Genomic DNA, 18,174 nt, shown 5'->3' on the forward strand with positions numbered 1-18,174 from the left:
CCTTCCTTACAACCAACTTCCATGAAGCATGCTATCATCATCATAGACTTTTCAAGTCACACTTACTAAACTACTTAACTATTATTTAGCCATAAAGCATATACAAATCAACTTTACATGGAAAGCACATGGGCAATGAAGGCTTTAACTTAAGTCCTGCAAACTGTGCTCTGTGCAGTGTAGCGATGATGGATGTATGGGACAGCACGTGCTGGCAGGACAGCAGGTAATGTGTGCGCTCATTCCTAACTGACCAAAACCCGAAAACCTTACAAGGCCTACAAGGCCGCTGCCCCCACCATCACTACCATTACTATGGACACAGGCTTCCTTCCTTCCTGAGGATCTGCTTCATCTGCTTCCAGTTAGTCCTGCCCGATCACCCTCGCACTCAGCTCTCTCCCCAGTCTTCCAGAACAGTAAGTGTTCCTTAACTCCTCAATGTTCTCAAGGCTCTTGCCTTTGACATCATTTGTACATTTGTCACAAAAACATGTCCAGAGTATGGCCTATAGTAACAAAGAACTACTTTATCGCCAAAGACATCTTAGAACTCAGTACATTTGACCTGAATTAAATCTGTAGATCTGCACACTTACTCTGTTATTTCTATTTTACCCTCCCAAAGGTCCTTATGTGTATTTCTGAATTTTTTCTCCTCTTCAAGTTTCCAATGCCATGTTTTCTTTTGTTAACTAGCATCCAGTATAAAACAACCTTCCAAGATGTATCCTCCTAGATGTGTGTTGCTCCATTTTTACTGTTCCCACTGGGCAATAGATCTCATTTCCACTAAGGCGTTTCCCTGCTTGTGCCCCCCACCCCACCCCGCACCACCACTGCCTTCTTCCAGCATCAGCAATCTCCCTGTACAATGACAACAGTTTTCACTCAGGCCAATGTGCTAAGGATGTGCACCAAGGTGAAGAACAGTCTCGGCTCTATAACCCTCCCTGAGCTTCAGGGACAGGACAACTCTATGGCTCTTCCTAAAGAGCAGATGGCCAATTGCCTCTGCCTCAAACAAGAACCAGCCTTCCTTCCTTCTCTCCTTCCACCACTAACTTACCTATTGAGCGCCTACTAGAATTATAAATAAAACAATGAATGCTTATTTTGGAAACTTCCCAAAAAAGGTACTATTTATCAAAAAAGTACAACTGAAAATTTGTACAAAAGCAGTCTGTAATTTGTTTCCATTTCCATTCCTGGAAACACTACAAGGTTTAAACAGTAACAGGAAAACAGAGTAGTGTGCAGCACATCACAAACTGTGCTGGGACTCCTCATCTTTTACAGTACATACCTCATTCTTGTCCCAAACCTAACCAACACTTTCCAAATGGGAAACATTTCTTCCCTCACCTCTTCACAATTTGATCCACCTCCCAAGACCTGCAATGAATTTCTGATTTTTTTACATTTATTAATTTTGTATGTATGTGTGTACGGGTCAGAGGACAACATGTGAAAGTTCTCACATTCCGTGTGGGCTCCAGAGATTGAGCTGAAGTCGCTTTTACCACTGAGCCAGCTCACTGGCCACTGCAATGTACTTCTAAACTGATTTATCTCTCTGCCAATTCTGCCCTCTGCTGACACTCTACCATTCCAATGCACTAACTGCCGCTTATCTTTCACCTGTCCACTCTGGTCACCCTTGGCCAACTTTTCCAAAGGCTCCAGGTCTTGGCAATCAACCATGACTCTAGGCTCGCAAACGTTTAACTAGCTTTCTGATGATAATGTTGGCAACACCTTCAGCCCTCACCTGCTCAAATCTCCAGCCTTCAAACACTTTCACTAACTACCATCACTTCCACTTAAATGTCTTTGTGGAATTCCAGGTTGGGACTACCCTTAGGAAATCCATAATCTTCCCTCAACATACCCCACTTATTTCTTATTCTCTAGCTGCTATTAATGGAACTAATATTTAGCTTTGAAAATTTACAACTATGTTTACACCTTCCTTAATTCTTCATAAGTAATAGTTATTAAACTTAAAAGAAGATTTTAGTTTTAATTGTATATCTGTAGCAGTGTATGGGTATGCGCATACATATATGGTGCCTGCGGAAGCCAGAAGAGGAATCCTCCGGAGCTGGAGTAACAGGCAGTTGTGAACTGTCAGACATGGATGCTGGAAACTGAAGTCATGTGCTCTGCAAAAGTAGTGTTCTTAAGTTCTGAGCCATCTCTCCAGCCCTAATTATTAAACTTCTGTTTTCTTTCAAAATGTATCCCTTCCTCTGCATTCCCATGGTATCATCTCACAATTTAACAAGACTAATTTCTGCTTAGCCTTTTGTTGCTGTTTAATCTCTCTCCTTCTTTCCAATGTATGCTGTACAAGGTTCTCAAGCAAATCTTTCTACAATGTAATGTTCACTATCACTACTGTTCTAAAACTTACAAAGCTCAATTTCCTCATGTCCATGGCTTTCCACATCTTCAATGCCTGCCTTCCTTAAAATTCCATCCCCCCCACCAAGCACAGCATACTGACTTTCATCCTATTTTCCATACACTGTCTTCTCACATGTGATTTATATTCCTTTGTAAATCCTCCCTAGTCTTCAAGGTCCAAGTCAGACAGGGCCCTCTCCACCACAGAGCCTTTCACTTGAAGACTGCAGTTATTCATAGGAATTCTGCTCAGAGCTCCATGAGTCCCGGGAAAGCTTAACACAAAGCTGTATTGGCTTACACAAGGAGGGTAGATTTTTACTCAGGCTAATATACTAACGAAGGGCATGAATGGGAAGGGCGATTTTGATTCTGCTACTCACACTGGGACTCTGTGGCTTCCCCTCCAACAACTTACTCACTGAGCACCCATTCGAATTATAAATGAACAATTAATACACTACACCCTGAAATGTTTGTCCCCGATATGCCATGTGAACGCGTCATAAAGGCATCACCAAAGATTTCAAAAAGCAGTTTAAAATGAAATGGCAGATGTCTCCAAAGATGGGATTTTTGTTTTCACTTAAGAAATTAACCCCGAAAGGGTCAATAGAAGGGGGAAAATACGTATGACACAAATCTTTAGCCAACTATCCAAGGTTGCAAAGAGAAAAAATTTATATACAGTTAGTAATAAGAAAGGTATGCCTTAAATGTTATAATTTCCCACATGAATGGAGCTAAAAATTATTGCATAAAATAAAGCAGAGAAAGACAAGAACCACATTATCTCATTTGTGAGATACACAAGTGCTCTCACTGAAGCTGACAACAAACAACGGGTACCAAGAGGCTGAAGACAACAGGAGTGGGGGACAGGTTGGGTCAAAGTCACCAAGAAGGTGGGAAGGATGCAATGTTCTGGTGTGTTATCTGTACACAAGGTGTTCTTCTTTTGTAGGTATTGTAGGTATTTATGTGAAATTATGTACAAAGTTTCTTTTATAGGTATCTTCTTTTGTAGATAGATGACAATGTACAATACATTTCAAAAGTGATTTTGAATGTTCTTTTTAAAAAACTTTTATTACATTTATTTATCTGGTGTGTGGTCAGTTCTCTTCTTCTACCATGTGGACCCCAGGGACTGAATGCAGGTCAATAGATTTGACCTACTAAACCATCTCAATGGCCCCTTATGTTTCCATAATGAAGAAATGATAAATATTTGAATTTGAGGAGATGTTTAATTTGACTTAAACAGTGCATTTTATACATACATATATATGCATCAGATGTTATCTCATAAATATATATAACTTGCATGTTTTATGTATCAGTTTAAAATATAAATTTAAAAATTTAAAGTATTAAAGTCTCTAATGAGGTTCTCTGGTATTTTTTAATCTAAAAAATACAACCTAAGGTATAAACTTTAAACCAATCCTACATTAATATACTGTCAACAATCTGAAACTTCTAACATTCCTTTGGCACTACTCTAAAAACTATACCATGTGGTATACTCTTGAGACATCTATACTGGGAAATAGTTATTAAAATAATAAAGCATCACTGATAAGCCTTTTGGCTATGATTAAGTATAAAACTAATAAAGCAAACAGATATTGGCGATTACTGACTCTACCAACTGCTGCACTCCAGTGCCCCCTAGTGTTGCTAATCCTAAGTGTCACCTGTTTATTGCTAAATTTTTAGACCATAACTGGAGACAAGTGACACTACCAACTGTACTGCCTTGAACTGAGCTTGAGTTCCAGCCAAACCCCAACCTAAATGCTTCAGGCAACTGAATGTCTGGATGCAGAATGAGGACTATGGGAAGCATTTATTCCCTTTCTTGACGTTCCATTTGGAAGGATTTCTACTGGAAAAACCTTCATTGTTCTCTCATCCCTCCTTTCTGCTGCTGCTCTCCACAGGTGCCCATGTAGGGAAGTCTGCCAATAATAGTTCACCATCAACAGGTAAGGTCTGTCTAATTCTGAGTTTCAGTACTAAGACACCCATCTGACCATGTATGGTATGAATCACTTTTCCAATATCAACATCATTGCAATTAAAGTGCTGTATCTGGCTTCCACATACTGTGCTTTTCCCTGTGTATCTCTTAACTGGTTTAGACTATAGTATCACGCCAGCTATTTTTATTATTCCTCTAAATTTACATCTGAAATCACCAGTAGTTATTTCTTGAAATCAGTCCTTAGCATAAAGATCCACATAGGCAGATGCTCAATGTGGAACTGATTTGCACACAAAACTCTACCTTAAAGTACAAACACCTACCCTATGTTGAAAAAAGGATGGATCAAGATATTTGTCGAATCGATCTTCAAATTTTACATCTGATTTTTTCCATTTTACCTGAAAAAAAAATCCCACTTGAAAATTAAGGCCAATAAATAATTAACAATCTAATGCAAAAACTCATAGAAAATTCAGAAATACTGACACACTTAGAATTAAAATGGTGAGAAAATACTGACAGTAGCAGAAGTTTTCTTTTTAATTTTATTACTTTATGTGTATGGGTATGCGTCTGTGCACTACATGTGTGCAGTGTGAGCAGAGGCCTGAAGAGGGTACTGGATCCCCTGGAACTAGAGTGAAGATGTTGTGAGCTGCCCTGTAGCTGCTGGGAATTTAACTTAGGTCCTAACCCCTGAGTCATCTCTCCAGCCCCAGTGAGAAGTTTAAACAAGTACAATATTACGTCTTTCCTTAGAGGGATCATTTCACCTCTCAGGGACTAACTACTGTTGACTGACATACTATCTGATATATGTGCCAACTCATCTTACAAGTATTTAAACCAATTGAAATAAGAATAAGTATTTTGTCTTTAAATTGTGGTTTATGGCATTTATTAAATTTCTTTGTACATTTATGATGTGGGATTCCCCTCTGTATGCTGTGAATACCAACAGTTAATGAAGAAACTGTCTTGGGCCTGCGCAGGGAATAGGTAGGTGGGGAAAACTAAACTGAATGCTGGGGAAAAGGAGGAGTTAGGGAGAAGCCATGTAGCCCCATAGGAGACAGTTAGCCAGTAAGCCACAGCCACATGGCAATACACAGATTAATAGAAATGGGTTAAATAAATATGTAAGTTAGCCAATAAGAAGCTAGAACTAATGGGCCAAGAAGTGATTTAATTAATACAGTTTCTGTGTGATTATTCTGGGGCTGGGAACAAAACAAGGGGCCTCTGCCAACACAGTAATATAACAATTACTTATATTTGGTACATGTAGACAAAAAGAATTTTCAAAATTGCCTATAAGCAAAGGGATTCTTTCTAATGACCAGGAAATAATTTTCTTCCATCATTTTTAAGCTAAGAGAATGGAATTAATTTCATAGTTGCTAAAGGACTCTGAGAAGCTCTTACTGTCTTAGGAATAAGTCTTACCATCAAATAAAGCAGATCATAGCAATCTGCACCTACCCACTGACTTTCCTACCATCTCTATTTGTGACAGCAAATGAACAAGAGATATAACATGGGCTCCTGCAACCTAAAAACATGGCTGAGTTATGACCTTCTGGTGCCAATGGTAACCATGTTAGAGCAACGGTTATTACACTACTGCATTGCATCCTATCCCACAAACCCTTCCTTTAGGAGACTTAATGTAGATACACAGAGGAATTATGCTGCATCTAATTTTCAGTTGTACTTTTATTTTCTAAAGTTTACAAACACAACTGTTTCTTCCTATACACAATTATTTTTAAACTTACTGAATAGGACATCTGTATTTTAGTATTTGGAACCAATTTGACCTTTCCTTCACTGGTTAGATTAACATCAACAATTCGATTTCCATTAAAGCCTATTTCAAGTTTTTTGTAGGTCCAAAGATAGTAATCTTCCCCATTTTCATCTGCTTCACCAACAATACCTACAAAAGAAAAAATACTTTATACAAGCTAATAACACTTAGTATTCAAAGCACCCAGACACTAAGAGTTCACTAAGTTTATGTAAAGAGACAATGCTGTCAACATCCTCATGTTAGCACAAAGCAAAAGTGCAAGCTAGACTTCTTAGAAAACACACATCATGGTCACGCTAGTACAAAATAATGAGAAATTTAGCATAAATGGTCACAGATAATGACATTCAGAACTTACTCTGTCACCACTAGTATCTCTGCTGCTGCAATTATCACTTTACTTGTGCACACTACCTGGTATCTCAGGTTTTCAGAAACATGCTATGTCACCACCTGTCAGAATAACCCAGCTACTTCATGACTGCACGCACACACACACACACACACACACACACACACACACACACACACACACACACACACACACCAGGGGAGGAAGAGGAGGAGAGAAAAGAGAGGGAAAAAAGTAGGAATTCATTTGCCTATCTACTCTAAAAACTAGACTTGGGGGTAAAGACACAGCTTCTCTAAAAGGCTTTTGAAAGACTGAAACTTTTGTTCAAGTAACATCATATCAGAATCTTTTTTTTTTCTTTACAAAGAAGAGGAATGCCCAGGTTCAGATATTACATATTGTGCAAAAATATTTAAAGATGGCAGACCCTGAGATTCTAATTCTAAAAACAAATGTTTAAGGGGCTAGAGAGATTGCTCAGCTGGTAAAGTCCTTGCTACACAAGCATGAGAACCTGAGCTTGGTCTCTACATAAAGAAGCTGGGGATGGTGCTTAGTGGTACGCTTATTCCCAGGGCTGTAGACATGAAGACACAAAGGTTCTTGGCTAATCAGTGAGTACCAGGCCAAGTGAGAGATCCCATCTCAAAAACAAAGCAAAAACAATGGTGGTCAGCACCTAAGGCATAGCACTCAAAGATGACCTCTGGCCTCAACATGCCCACAAGGCATGCACATGCACCCCCACACTTCATACCACTGTTGCTAAAGGGGCTTAGAACAATAATTAGGAAAACAAACAACTGAAGATGCAGATTTTAAAGAAGAATATAATGAGCCAGAGAGATTGCTCAGTAGGGAAAGGCACTGACCACCAAACCTGATAACCTGAGTTTAAACCCCAGGACCCTCATGGTGGAAGAAGAGAACAGGTGCCCACTGTGCTCTGACCTCCACACCCATGCTGTGGCACATGTGCACATCCCATTCCTCCAACACTAAATAAATGAATGTAAAGTGGAGGTGGGGGAGCAAGGCCTCTTTACGTAGTCCTGGCTGTCCTAAAATTCATTATGTACATCAGGCTAGTCTCAAACACAGAGATCTGTCTGCCTCTGCCTCTGGAATACATAAGTCACAATGCCTGCCATATGTGATCTTTAAAAGTTCATAATAATAGGAGAACTATGAAAGGAATCTGTTTTCACTACAAATGAAGAAAAGTCTTGTTTAATGGATTCTCCCCATTAAACTATATTCTAAACTATATTAAACTATATTAAATTATATTCTGAACTATAAGTTCAGAAATCTTTAGCAAGTATTTAGCCTGTCTTCTACCACCCTCAGAGCTGACCACAGAAATGCCTGTCCTATAACACTAATACAATCATTTATACAAAATGCTTATTTTATATACCTAATTAACACAGAGCAGAGTAATAATAATGTATACAAATATCTCTTGAGATTGGCTTTTCTTTTTTTAAGACATGGTCTCACTATGTAATCTTAGGTAGCCTCAGACTTGCTATGAAGACCAGGATGGCTTTAAACTCAAAGAAATCCTCCTGCCTCTTCCTCCCAAAAGATTAATTTTCTCATAAATTTCTTTAATATATTAAATTCTGATCTAATGTGCTCAGTCAGTTTTGCTGTAGATAAACATAATGATCGGCTAAAAATTTTAAGATTAAAAGATAATTCTTATACATAGAGCATATATCTAGAGACAGAAAAATTTGCAATCAAACATGTTGCCTATGGTAATTGCCTATGGTATTCCTTGGATCTCAAATAATTTAATTATTTAAGTTACTTTTGGACTATGCCTAAGTTTGTATTAATCATATTATGTTTCTTCCCCAACAGTATGGATAAGCAAGAGCTAAACAAGAATAATTCTTCAATATTGAGTGTTTTGGAAAATGACAAAGGAACCAGTAAAATAAAACACTCAAGAAATTATCATGCCCCTAAAAACATACTACAGTGGCACATAAAGAGATAATTTTTTTAATATTTATTTATTATGTATACAATATTCTGTCTGTGTGTATGCCTGAAGGCCAGAAGAGGGCATTACAGATGGTTGTGAGCTACCATGTGGTTGCTGAGAATTGAACTCAGGACCTTTGGAAGAACAGGCAATGCTCTTAACCTCTGAGCCATTTCTCCAGCCCCCGAGAAGTAAATTTTTAAAATCCTACTCAGTCCCTCTAAATATATTTAAGAGAAAATAAGCTGTGAAGAAACTAGGGGGAAAGGAAATTTCCAATGTTCCAAGAACCTCTGAATTCCTACAGTCAGAAAAGTTTCACTGTACAGACCTTTTATCGTGAGAGTTTCCTATAAGGTCTGGCAGCATCAGAATGCCTCCAGCAGGAGGAATCATTAAAGACTATTCTGGGGCAAAGAGTAGAAGAACATTTCCACCATGATCTGGAAGACAGGCACCTCACCACACTGGTTATATCAAGTCCTAGTTTGTAACAGAGAGTACTTACCCCATATTGGTAAGTCATCTATGTACATCTGGTACCAATAGTGATTCTTGATAGCATACACAAATGCATCCCTCTTCTCTTTATCTAAGTCAATTTCACAGTAAGTACCTGGCATCACATCATCTGCAAAGTAAAAACTACAAATTAACCTACTGGCTTGCCAATAGTTACACGAATTACAGCACAAGAAGAAAAGTCAGCATTTGCTTAAGCTAATGTCTTTCCCCAATAGTCTGGTGAGAAGCATATAGGAGCTGAGAAAGTATTTTTTTTATATCTTCTGTTACCTTAAAATGAAAGATTTTGATCATCTTTATTTTCAAAGATTGCCTTACACAAAGAAAACCCTCATGTAAAGAAAATTATACAAGAATAATAACAAAGTCACTTTAAAATAAAGAAGCTGTTATAAAAACAAAGAACAAAAAAGCTTAAGACACATACGGAAATCTTAATCTACTGTGTGGGAAAGCTTAAGGATATAAGCCTAAACAGAGATAACAGTGTAGCTTAAGGTCACCCAGAAACACATTTATTCCAACAGCACAGAACCCCAAGTCATCAGTGGTCACAGAGGTCATGAGGACTCCTAATAACCCTTCACAATTATTAAGATCACAAGGCTAGCCTCTATCTGATAGGCATTTCTACTTATAAATCACTCAAAAATCCCATAAAGATAAGACATTTCCATCCCTGATTGCTTGCAAAAATGGTATTTTTGCAATTGTGTTCAGATGGTCTTTAATTTCTAATGTTTCAAAAATGTGCTTGTTTAAAAAAAATTAGGTATCAATCAAAAAGATTAAACTTTTGATATATTACTTAAGCAATTAGAACAATATAAATCAATCTTAACAAGAACCAAAAAAGAATAAATTTTCTTACACTATCATACTGGTAATTGAGAATCTGAAATACAAATTCCCCACAAAAACATGAAAATTCTTAAATATTCATTAACGTTTCTTAAAGATTATAGATGAATGATGAATTTAATGGTTATCTGTATCATTATTTTCTTAAGAACTAGTGATCTAAATTACAATTTTATATTCCAGAGCATGTCTGAAAAAACAGCTTCCCCTCATTAAGAGATTATTAGCCCAGAGTGGTCCATCAAAATGACAAAGCACACCCTGTCCCAAGGCTCTTCCCCGGAAGAGCCAGCTACTCTTCCCCTCCACGCAGAAGAAACTAATGCTGCCCAGGACTTGTACACACATTTTCTTTCTACCTCATTCCCTTTTAGGCAACAAGGAATTTAGGATTTTCATAATGGTAATATCTAATGCTGAACAATTAAGAGTTAGAAAATAAATTGCTCTAAAGAGTTTATACAGAAAAATCTAGAACTGTCAGCAGGAGGTACCCCAAAGAGACCTCTATAGTGTGCAATAATGTACAAAGGGCAAAGGCAACAACAGCTCAGAAGGGACAGATGGGACTAAAGAGTCCAGATTTGGAGGGCAAAGAATTGCTGTAGTGGCTGTGAAGGACTCACAGTGATCCTGCAAAGCCATTGTATGCCCACTGTTACAAAAAGGGACTGTTTAAATGGTCATTATCAATGTGGTAGTTTTAAATAAAAAAATGTTGTGATATTCAGTATGCATTTATTCACCTGCATAACGGATTCCCCACAGTTTAACTCTAACTCAACAGTTTCTTAATTGATATACCGTCCTCTTCCCCTTCACTCTACATGACTTAACTACCTACAGTCCCTGCAAACATGTACTCTCTGGCCTATGGAACCTGGGGCTCACACTAATGCTAGCAGGCAGGCCATTCTAAAACCTTTGCATCCCACACTTTCTCCTCCACAGAGTAGTCTGATTTCTCACACCCAGACTGCCCCTTTGGCTGAGGTTCCTAGTTTTATCACCAATTTATTGTGGCACTGCAAAATGGACACTGGTGGGTCATTTTAATGAAACTCCTCTTTCAGACATGAAGGCAAATATAAACATCACAAATAACTCAGCAGCCTGATCGCCAGACCATAATAGCATTCTTCTCTCAGCAGGAACTACTTTGACGACAATGTGTACAAAGATGCCAACTCACCACCTACCTTCTGCATTAACTGAAAAACTAGCCTAAAAAGTCTCTCACCATGAATCACTGGTTGAAAATGACAACAGAGCACACCTCCCTTCAAATTCTAAAGAAAATGCAACTGAGATTTTAGCAATGTAAAAATCTTGAGGGGACAAAAACAAAGCCATAAGTTAGCAAATGTTGATACTTACTTTTCAAAGAGATCACCACACTAAGTAGATCCCAGAACCCAAGTGCCATTGTGTGCCCAATAAAAGTCCAGAAAATAACACTGCAAATACTGAGTTCTCTAAGAATGTACCATGCCACCATACTTAACCTTCTCTTTTGATGGCATTACTAAAATGGAAAAGTAGACTCTTACCTCAAATCCAATAGCACTTAGCAAAGTTATCATGAAATCACCATATATGTCCAAAGAGATATGGGTAAAATCTTGAGTTCTGGTTTGAGTTCCACTACTCACTAGCTACCTGAACAGAAACAAATGGTTTAACCTCTGTGACCCTCATAGTCCCTCAACTGTGAAACTGAAAACAACTGTGCTGGCTCCTTTGAAGGCTGGAGTGTGAACGTATTCACAGTATTCTTAAGTATTTTTCCCTCACACTCTTGAGAATATCATGAAAGTGTTGTTTCCCCTGCCACAAACCCACCCCACCCTACCCTGCAAATGTAGATTCACACGAAATTCAGTACACAATTTCAGAGTGCCCAGGGATGGATCCCTGAAGCCAGACGTCTGGTTAAACTCTACATTCACAGCCCAACACTGTCTGGAATGCAATTACGTACTCAATAACTGCCACATATATTATTAAAAAAGCACGGACTGGAAATACTGGTGTGTGCACAGTTAACTTTAAAACTATATAAAAAGTACAGATTAATTGAGCAACCTGACTGGCAGCATAAACCATGCCATTTGTTAAATGGCTGCTTGGTAATAGGTATCACGAAATGCCAACTGGGCTTAGTAGTATGACCCTGTAATCCTAGCAATTAAATTCCAAGTCAGCCAGGGCTACAGAGGAAGCTCAAAGGCAGGCCATGTAATTTAGCAAGGTTGTGTCTCAAAATAAAAAGTTTTTAAAACAAGGGCTAAAATGTAGCTCAGTGCAAGAGTATTTGCTTAACATTTATGATATCCTCTCCTCAGTTCAATCCCTGACCCTAAATAAAAAAAGTGAAAGAAAGGGAGGGATCAGATCACCTTGTAACTAGAGCGGGGGAAACTGCATATCCTAATTACAGAGTAGTATGTAGCCGCATTTGAAAAATAACAATGTAAGAATAAACTCACGAGATGTTATAAGAAAAAAGGGAGAATAAAAATAATTACATATAACTTATTGAGTTAAAAATACTCAAGATACTGACATGTAATAAGCACTATATAAGGACTGAGCATTAAAAAAAATAACATAGGTAACATGAATTCAATTTTCACTTTCTTGTGACAGGAGCTCATCATAGACCCCAGGTTGCAGGGAACTCCCAATCCTTCCAATTCAGCCTCATAAGTGTTAGAATTATAGGACTGTACAAATATACTTCGTTTAATTATATATATTTTTAAACAACTTAGATGAATAAAAATTTCCATTTTTATATTCTTCTGTAGACCCTAAATTTTATGTACTGTATTACAATTAGCAGAAGGTACTAAGGAATCAAAGAACTGACAAAGTTTCAGATTCTCATTGTTGGTATGGTTAAAGCACTGATTGACTGAAACCAACAGAAGACAAACCTAGCAGCAAGTTCCCATACTTCCAATTTTCGAGGCAAGTTCAAGCACAGGTGGTTTTCTTCTCCCTCCTAAAGCCCCACAAATGCCCATATGATAGAATGTGAGTCCATCAGAAGAGAAAGCAGAAACAGTGATGGTTGTCACTTTCTGTTGCTGTGACAAAACACCGTGTCCACGGCAGCATGAAAGAAGGGTTCATTTGGGCTCACAGACTAAACCACAAGCTCCAAAAAGAAAGAGCAAACCGAAATGGCTTTGAAACCTCAAAGCCCAAGCGACATACTTTCTCTAGGAAGGCCATAACCTCCTAAACTCATCCAAACAGCACCACCAACCAAGGAGCAAGTATTCAAACATCTGAACTATAGGGACCTTCTCATCTAAACCATTATAAATGAAAAGAAGAGTTTAGGGCTGGAGAGATGGCTCAGAGGTTAAGAGTACTGGCTGTTCTTCCAGAGGTCCTGAGTTCAATTCCCAGCAACCACATGGTGGCTCACAACCATCTGTACTGAGATCTGGCACCCTGCTCTGGCGTGCGGGCATACATCGAGGCAGAATGTTGTATACATAATAAATAAATATTAAAAAAAAGAAGAGTTTAATACATTTTTGGAAAAGGAAAAACAGAATATATCCAGTGACACATAACACAGGGGAAAACAGAATAACAGAGCTGCAGGGAGGGGGGTACCTGACGTCACAGAATGCCTAAGATAGCACAGACCTTGAAATGCAAACAACATATGTTAGGGCTGAACATATAAGAATAATTACAGGCAAATATTTATATGAAATGGACATGATGGTAGCTTACACCTTTGATCCTAGGACTTAAGAAGGCAAAAGACAGAAGGACCACAAGTTTGAGGCTAACCTGGAGTACTTAACAAAATCTTGTATTAAAAAAAAAACAAAAAAACAAGAGCTAGGGATGTCACTCAATTTGATTCCTAGAACTAAGAAGATGAAGAAGCAGAAAATGATGACAACAAACACAATAAAAAAAATGGCAAAGAAGACAAGAAATTAGAAAGACTGTGAGGCTGGATGCTCATGTTCTTTCCCTACCCATCACACAGCTAGATGAATACCCTCAACTTGTCCCCTGCTGCAGAGACAGGGACAGAACGTCCTTCCTCTGGAGAGTTTCTAAAGGCTCCACACGCAGTAGCAGTGGAAACAGCAGAAGTTAGACTGAAAACAGGGTGAGGGATTGTCTTCAGTAAAAACCTTCCAACTGAAGAAGCAAACCTGCTACTCCAAGTTCCTTCCCCATCCTTTGGCAGTCAGGACTATTCCATCCAGGCAGATATTCGACTAGAAATGTTGCCTTTAGGAATGAGAGCAGCCAAGCTGGAGAATCACTTAACTTTAAGTACATAAGGCTTTAAACAGCACTGACATTTCTCCGTATCTGTAGAACTCTAAATTTACCAAATCACTCAAGGTAAAAAGAAGTATAAAATGTCATCTGTATATTAGGTTAGGATATTTAAAGAGGAAATAATTTAAAAGAAAACTAACATAGCATGTGGAAAGGAAGAATCCCTAGAAGTCACTATTTTTCAACTATTAATGTCCTTTATTATACTACTGAATTCTCAAATAATAGGAAAAGATGCTGGATATTAACTTGTCCTAGTTAAGAATACTATCCCAGTTGGGCATGATGGCTCACTCCTGTAACCTCAGCACTTGGGAGACTAAGGCAGAGGATCGTTAAGTTCAAAGCTAACCTCAGCAAAGGCCAGCAAGGGATATACAAATTAGCTCTAGGCTTAGGCTAGCCTGGGCCACATGGTAACACTTTTACACACAGAGAGACAGAGACAGAGACAGAGACAGAGACAGAGACAGAGAGAGAGAGAGAGAGAAAGGAGAACAAAATAAACATAAGAATTACAATCTCAGATCATCTAATAATCAAAAGGAACCAATTATCATAAAAGTAAGTATACACTGTCCAGGTACTAGACAATTTATTAAGAACTTACTCAGTCTTAGCAGCTAAGGTGTGCAAGAATGCACTAGCCTAATAGAACTGCAGGAGAGTACAGTAGTTTGGGAATGTATAAAATTCTACAATCGGCAAACTAACTTTCATAATTGCTAATACATAAACAAGTAAAATTCAGATCCATATTATATTTATTAGTAAGCACAGCAATTACCATTTCTCAAACATAAACTTTATAGCAGTACTTTTAAAAGTACATTATTTCACTTATTCTAACAATAATTCTATCAGGTTATAATATTCCCCATGCTTCCCAGACAAGAACTGTAAAAGATCAAAGAGACTGAATTATTTGCCTACAACCACACAAGTAGGCACAGGCAGAGATGAGCTGTACCATGTCTGACTCTAAAACACAAGTTCTTTCCACTCCATAACTGCAATGTTCTAAGAGATAGTACCCATAATTAGAAAGTAATAAAACCAGGCCTGGCGCAAGGATGCTAATATAGATCTGTCCTTGTACAGTTAATGCGTTTTCTCCAAATGGTCTCAATTAGCATTTTTGTCTAGCACTAGCATATTAAAAAAAAAAAAAGAAAGCTGTGCATAAAATTTGAAGTGAGAGGCATCCTACACAACCCAGACTCCAGACTATGGTTAGTTCCTTAACATAATCTCTCTAGTGACCTTCAATGCTACAAAATGGTACCAATCCAATTATCTTGATAATATCTTCTAGGATAAAAAAAAAACTGTTTCTGTATATATATGCTTACATGTATGCATGTGAGTTTCTGTTTATATGCATGTGTTATTTTTACAATTTTATTTCCTATGAATATGCCTTCAGAAGAATCATTAAAAGTCAAAAGCTTGATATGAAAGACTAAAAACAAATAGTAGCTAGATATAATGGTAATGAGTGTAATCCCAGCACTCAGGAGGTGGAAACTCAAGGCCAGCCTCAGCTCCATAGCAAGTTTGCAGCCAGTCTGAGTTTCATGACTCCCTATCTTAAAACACTCAAAAAATAACCAAACTGTTCACACTGAGACAGTACTGGTTCTGCTTTCTAGAGCACTATTAGTATGTGTGATACGTCATGAACAGACTGTCCACATCTGGGTCTCCAAAAGTGCACTCTACCCTTTAAAAGTTAAGTAACAATAGGGAACACTTTCAAAAAAGTACAGTAGCAGAAAAAAAAAATCAATTCCTAGTAACTGCTTCATCTGGACTACCCCAGTTAGTACCTGTTCTGGCAGTATTCAGCTGAAGGTTTAGAGTTGGCTAGACCCCAAGAACTGCTACCTTTCAGGGAGTAATAACTGGTAGTTCTTTCATGCCTCAAGTGTTTAGATTAATCTGAAAAGAAAATAAACCTCACTTTCAAGCCCATGAAAATGGCCTCTGAATATTTATCTCCATCTCAGACTCAAGCAATTGGAAGGTTAAGAAGAAAGCAAGGTTAAGACTGCTAAAGAAATGTTTCTTCAGGCACAAAAAGCATAAGGTTTTCAAATCTGATGAAATCAGTGCACCCAAGCAGGACTTATGGGTTCACTCTCTCTCGCTGGCTCCTCTCTATTAAATGAGACATGTCTACCGAATATGGAGAAAGAGAGGCTGGGTGGATATAGTACTGAGGTTCTCAAAGATCAATGTTCCAGTTTAGTTTCTTCCAATTTGTGATTAAATATTTCAATTACCTTATTAAATTAAAACATATGCCTCAGGGTATGTTTCCAACACTCATAAAATTATAGGCCACGCCACTGTGGTTTAAATTTACAACTCAATTTTATAATTAAGTCCCAAGGGTAGGTATAAAATTTACACTCATTTTCAAAACAGTAACAGAAAAATCTGATAAATAAGAACATAATTTAACAAACCAAAGTAACATTATCTTCATACCTCATTTCAAAGCCATCTCCCAATGCACTAAAAATATCAGAAGTCAAAATTGGAGCAAACAATTTTACTACAATTGATACAGTAAAAAAAAATGAGGCTGCAAACAAAGCTCCTGAGTACAAAGTCCACATTCTATTAAAAATCAAGACCCTTAATCAAAGATCCTGAAGAACTCCAACTTCTCAGAGATGCTTTAGCCACAACATCTGTGCAGAGAACTAATGCCTGTGCAAGAAATCAAGGCCTGTGAGGAAGCAACACCTGTGTAAGGAGTACTCCGACACACTCCAGAGGAACACACTAAGAGTAAACAGTCTCACAGACAGCGCCAATAGACTTCCCCTCAAGTTTAACAGAGTCTGACTTAAATCTTAAATATGTGCTAAGAGAATAATTAATATAACAATAAGGAATACATTCTGAGTATACTATACAAGTTAAATCTGCGGTTTTACACAAACTCCTCAGAACTACATATCCCTTTGGAGATCCCACAACTCCAAAAATTACTTTCTTAGGAATTTTGTGAAGGCCTTCCTTGGCTATACATGTATATAACTAAGGGGTTTGCTGGAAAAGTACATTTCAGAAAAATAGAGAAACATTCTAGGAACAATTTACTTCACTAAACATCCTATAATATACAACCCATAAAATAAAATTCCTGGCCCCAATGTCATCAAGGACTATTAATGTTGACTTACCTTTAAATTTAATATCCAGGCCACTAAATTCTAATTCAACTCCTTGAAGTGCTTCTCCCAAAGTTTCATGGTAATGACTGATACTTTTTTTTGACCCTACACAGAATGGAAGTGAAAAGTATTTATAGGTTTCTTGGCGATTGTGGTAGGGCCCAACAGTATTCATCCATAAAACAACTTCTTCTTTATCTTGATACTGTAAGAAGAAAAACAAGACATGTACTAATTCAATTAAGTGCATTGTCTACATTCAAGATACTAAAACGACGAAACAGTAGAAACTTAATCTGAGTACCAATGCCCACACTTTCAAAATCAAGTTTCATGACTCTTAAAATTGTATCCTAACTGTGGTCTCAGGATCCATTTTCTCCAAACTTTGTTTTACAAAAGAAAATGTTTTTTAAAAGTCCAACAGCTTGTAACAGTAGGTTTTTAACTATTAAGCAATGGTAAGCTCCAAAACAACATAATTTGACAGGGTAACCTGCACAAGGAAGGAAGAAACAAAACCAACAGTTTATCAAGAACCTCATGATTCCCCCCTGATGGAGGAAGGTCATTGGTTGATTAAATAAAGAAGCTGCTTGTCCTGATAGGTTAGAACATAGGTGGGAGGAGCAGAATGCTGGGTGGAAGAGGAAGTGAGGTCAGACTCCACAGCTCTCCTCTCAGAGAGACACGATGCTCCACTCT

At 37.9% G+C, this 18,174-nt stretch overlaps 1 protein-coding gene across 1 annotated transcript in view; it reads right to left on the reverse strand.

Moving 5' to 3' along the window:
• Nucleotides 1-18,174, reverse strand: part of Tm9sf3 (transmembrane 9 superfamily member 3) — a 55,477-nt gene that overhangs the window by 24,344 nt on the left and 12,959 nt on the right. The window contains exons 2-5 of the mRNA XM_005352273.2: nt 17,479-17,674; nt 9,078-9,200; nt 6,181-6,341; nt 4,723-4,800 (exon numbers count right to left, since the gene is read on the reverse strand). Of these exons, the coding sequence (XP_005352330.1) occupies nt 4,723-4,800; nt 6,181-6,341; nt 9,078-9,200; nt 17,479-17,674 (558 nt within the window). The remainder of the gene's footprint in view (nt 1-4,722; nt 4,801-6,180; nt 6,342-9,077; nt 9,201-17,478; nt 17,675-18,174) is intronic.

The sequence above is a fragment of the Microtus ochrogaster genome, chromosome 8, assembly GCF_000317375.1.
Source record: "Microtus ochrogaster isolate Prairie Vole_2 chromosome 8, MicOch1.0, whole genome shotgun sequence".
NCBI lineage: Eukaryota > Metazoa > Chordata > Mammalia > Rodentia > Cricetidae > Microtus > Microtus ochrogaster.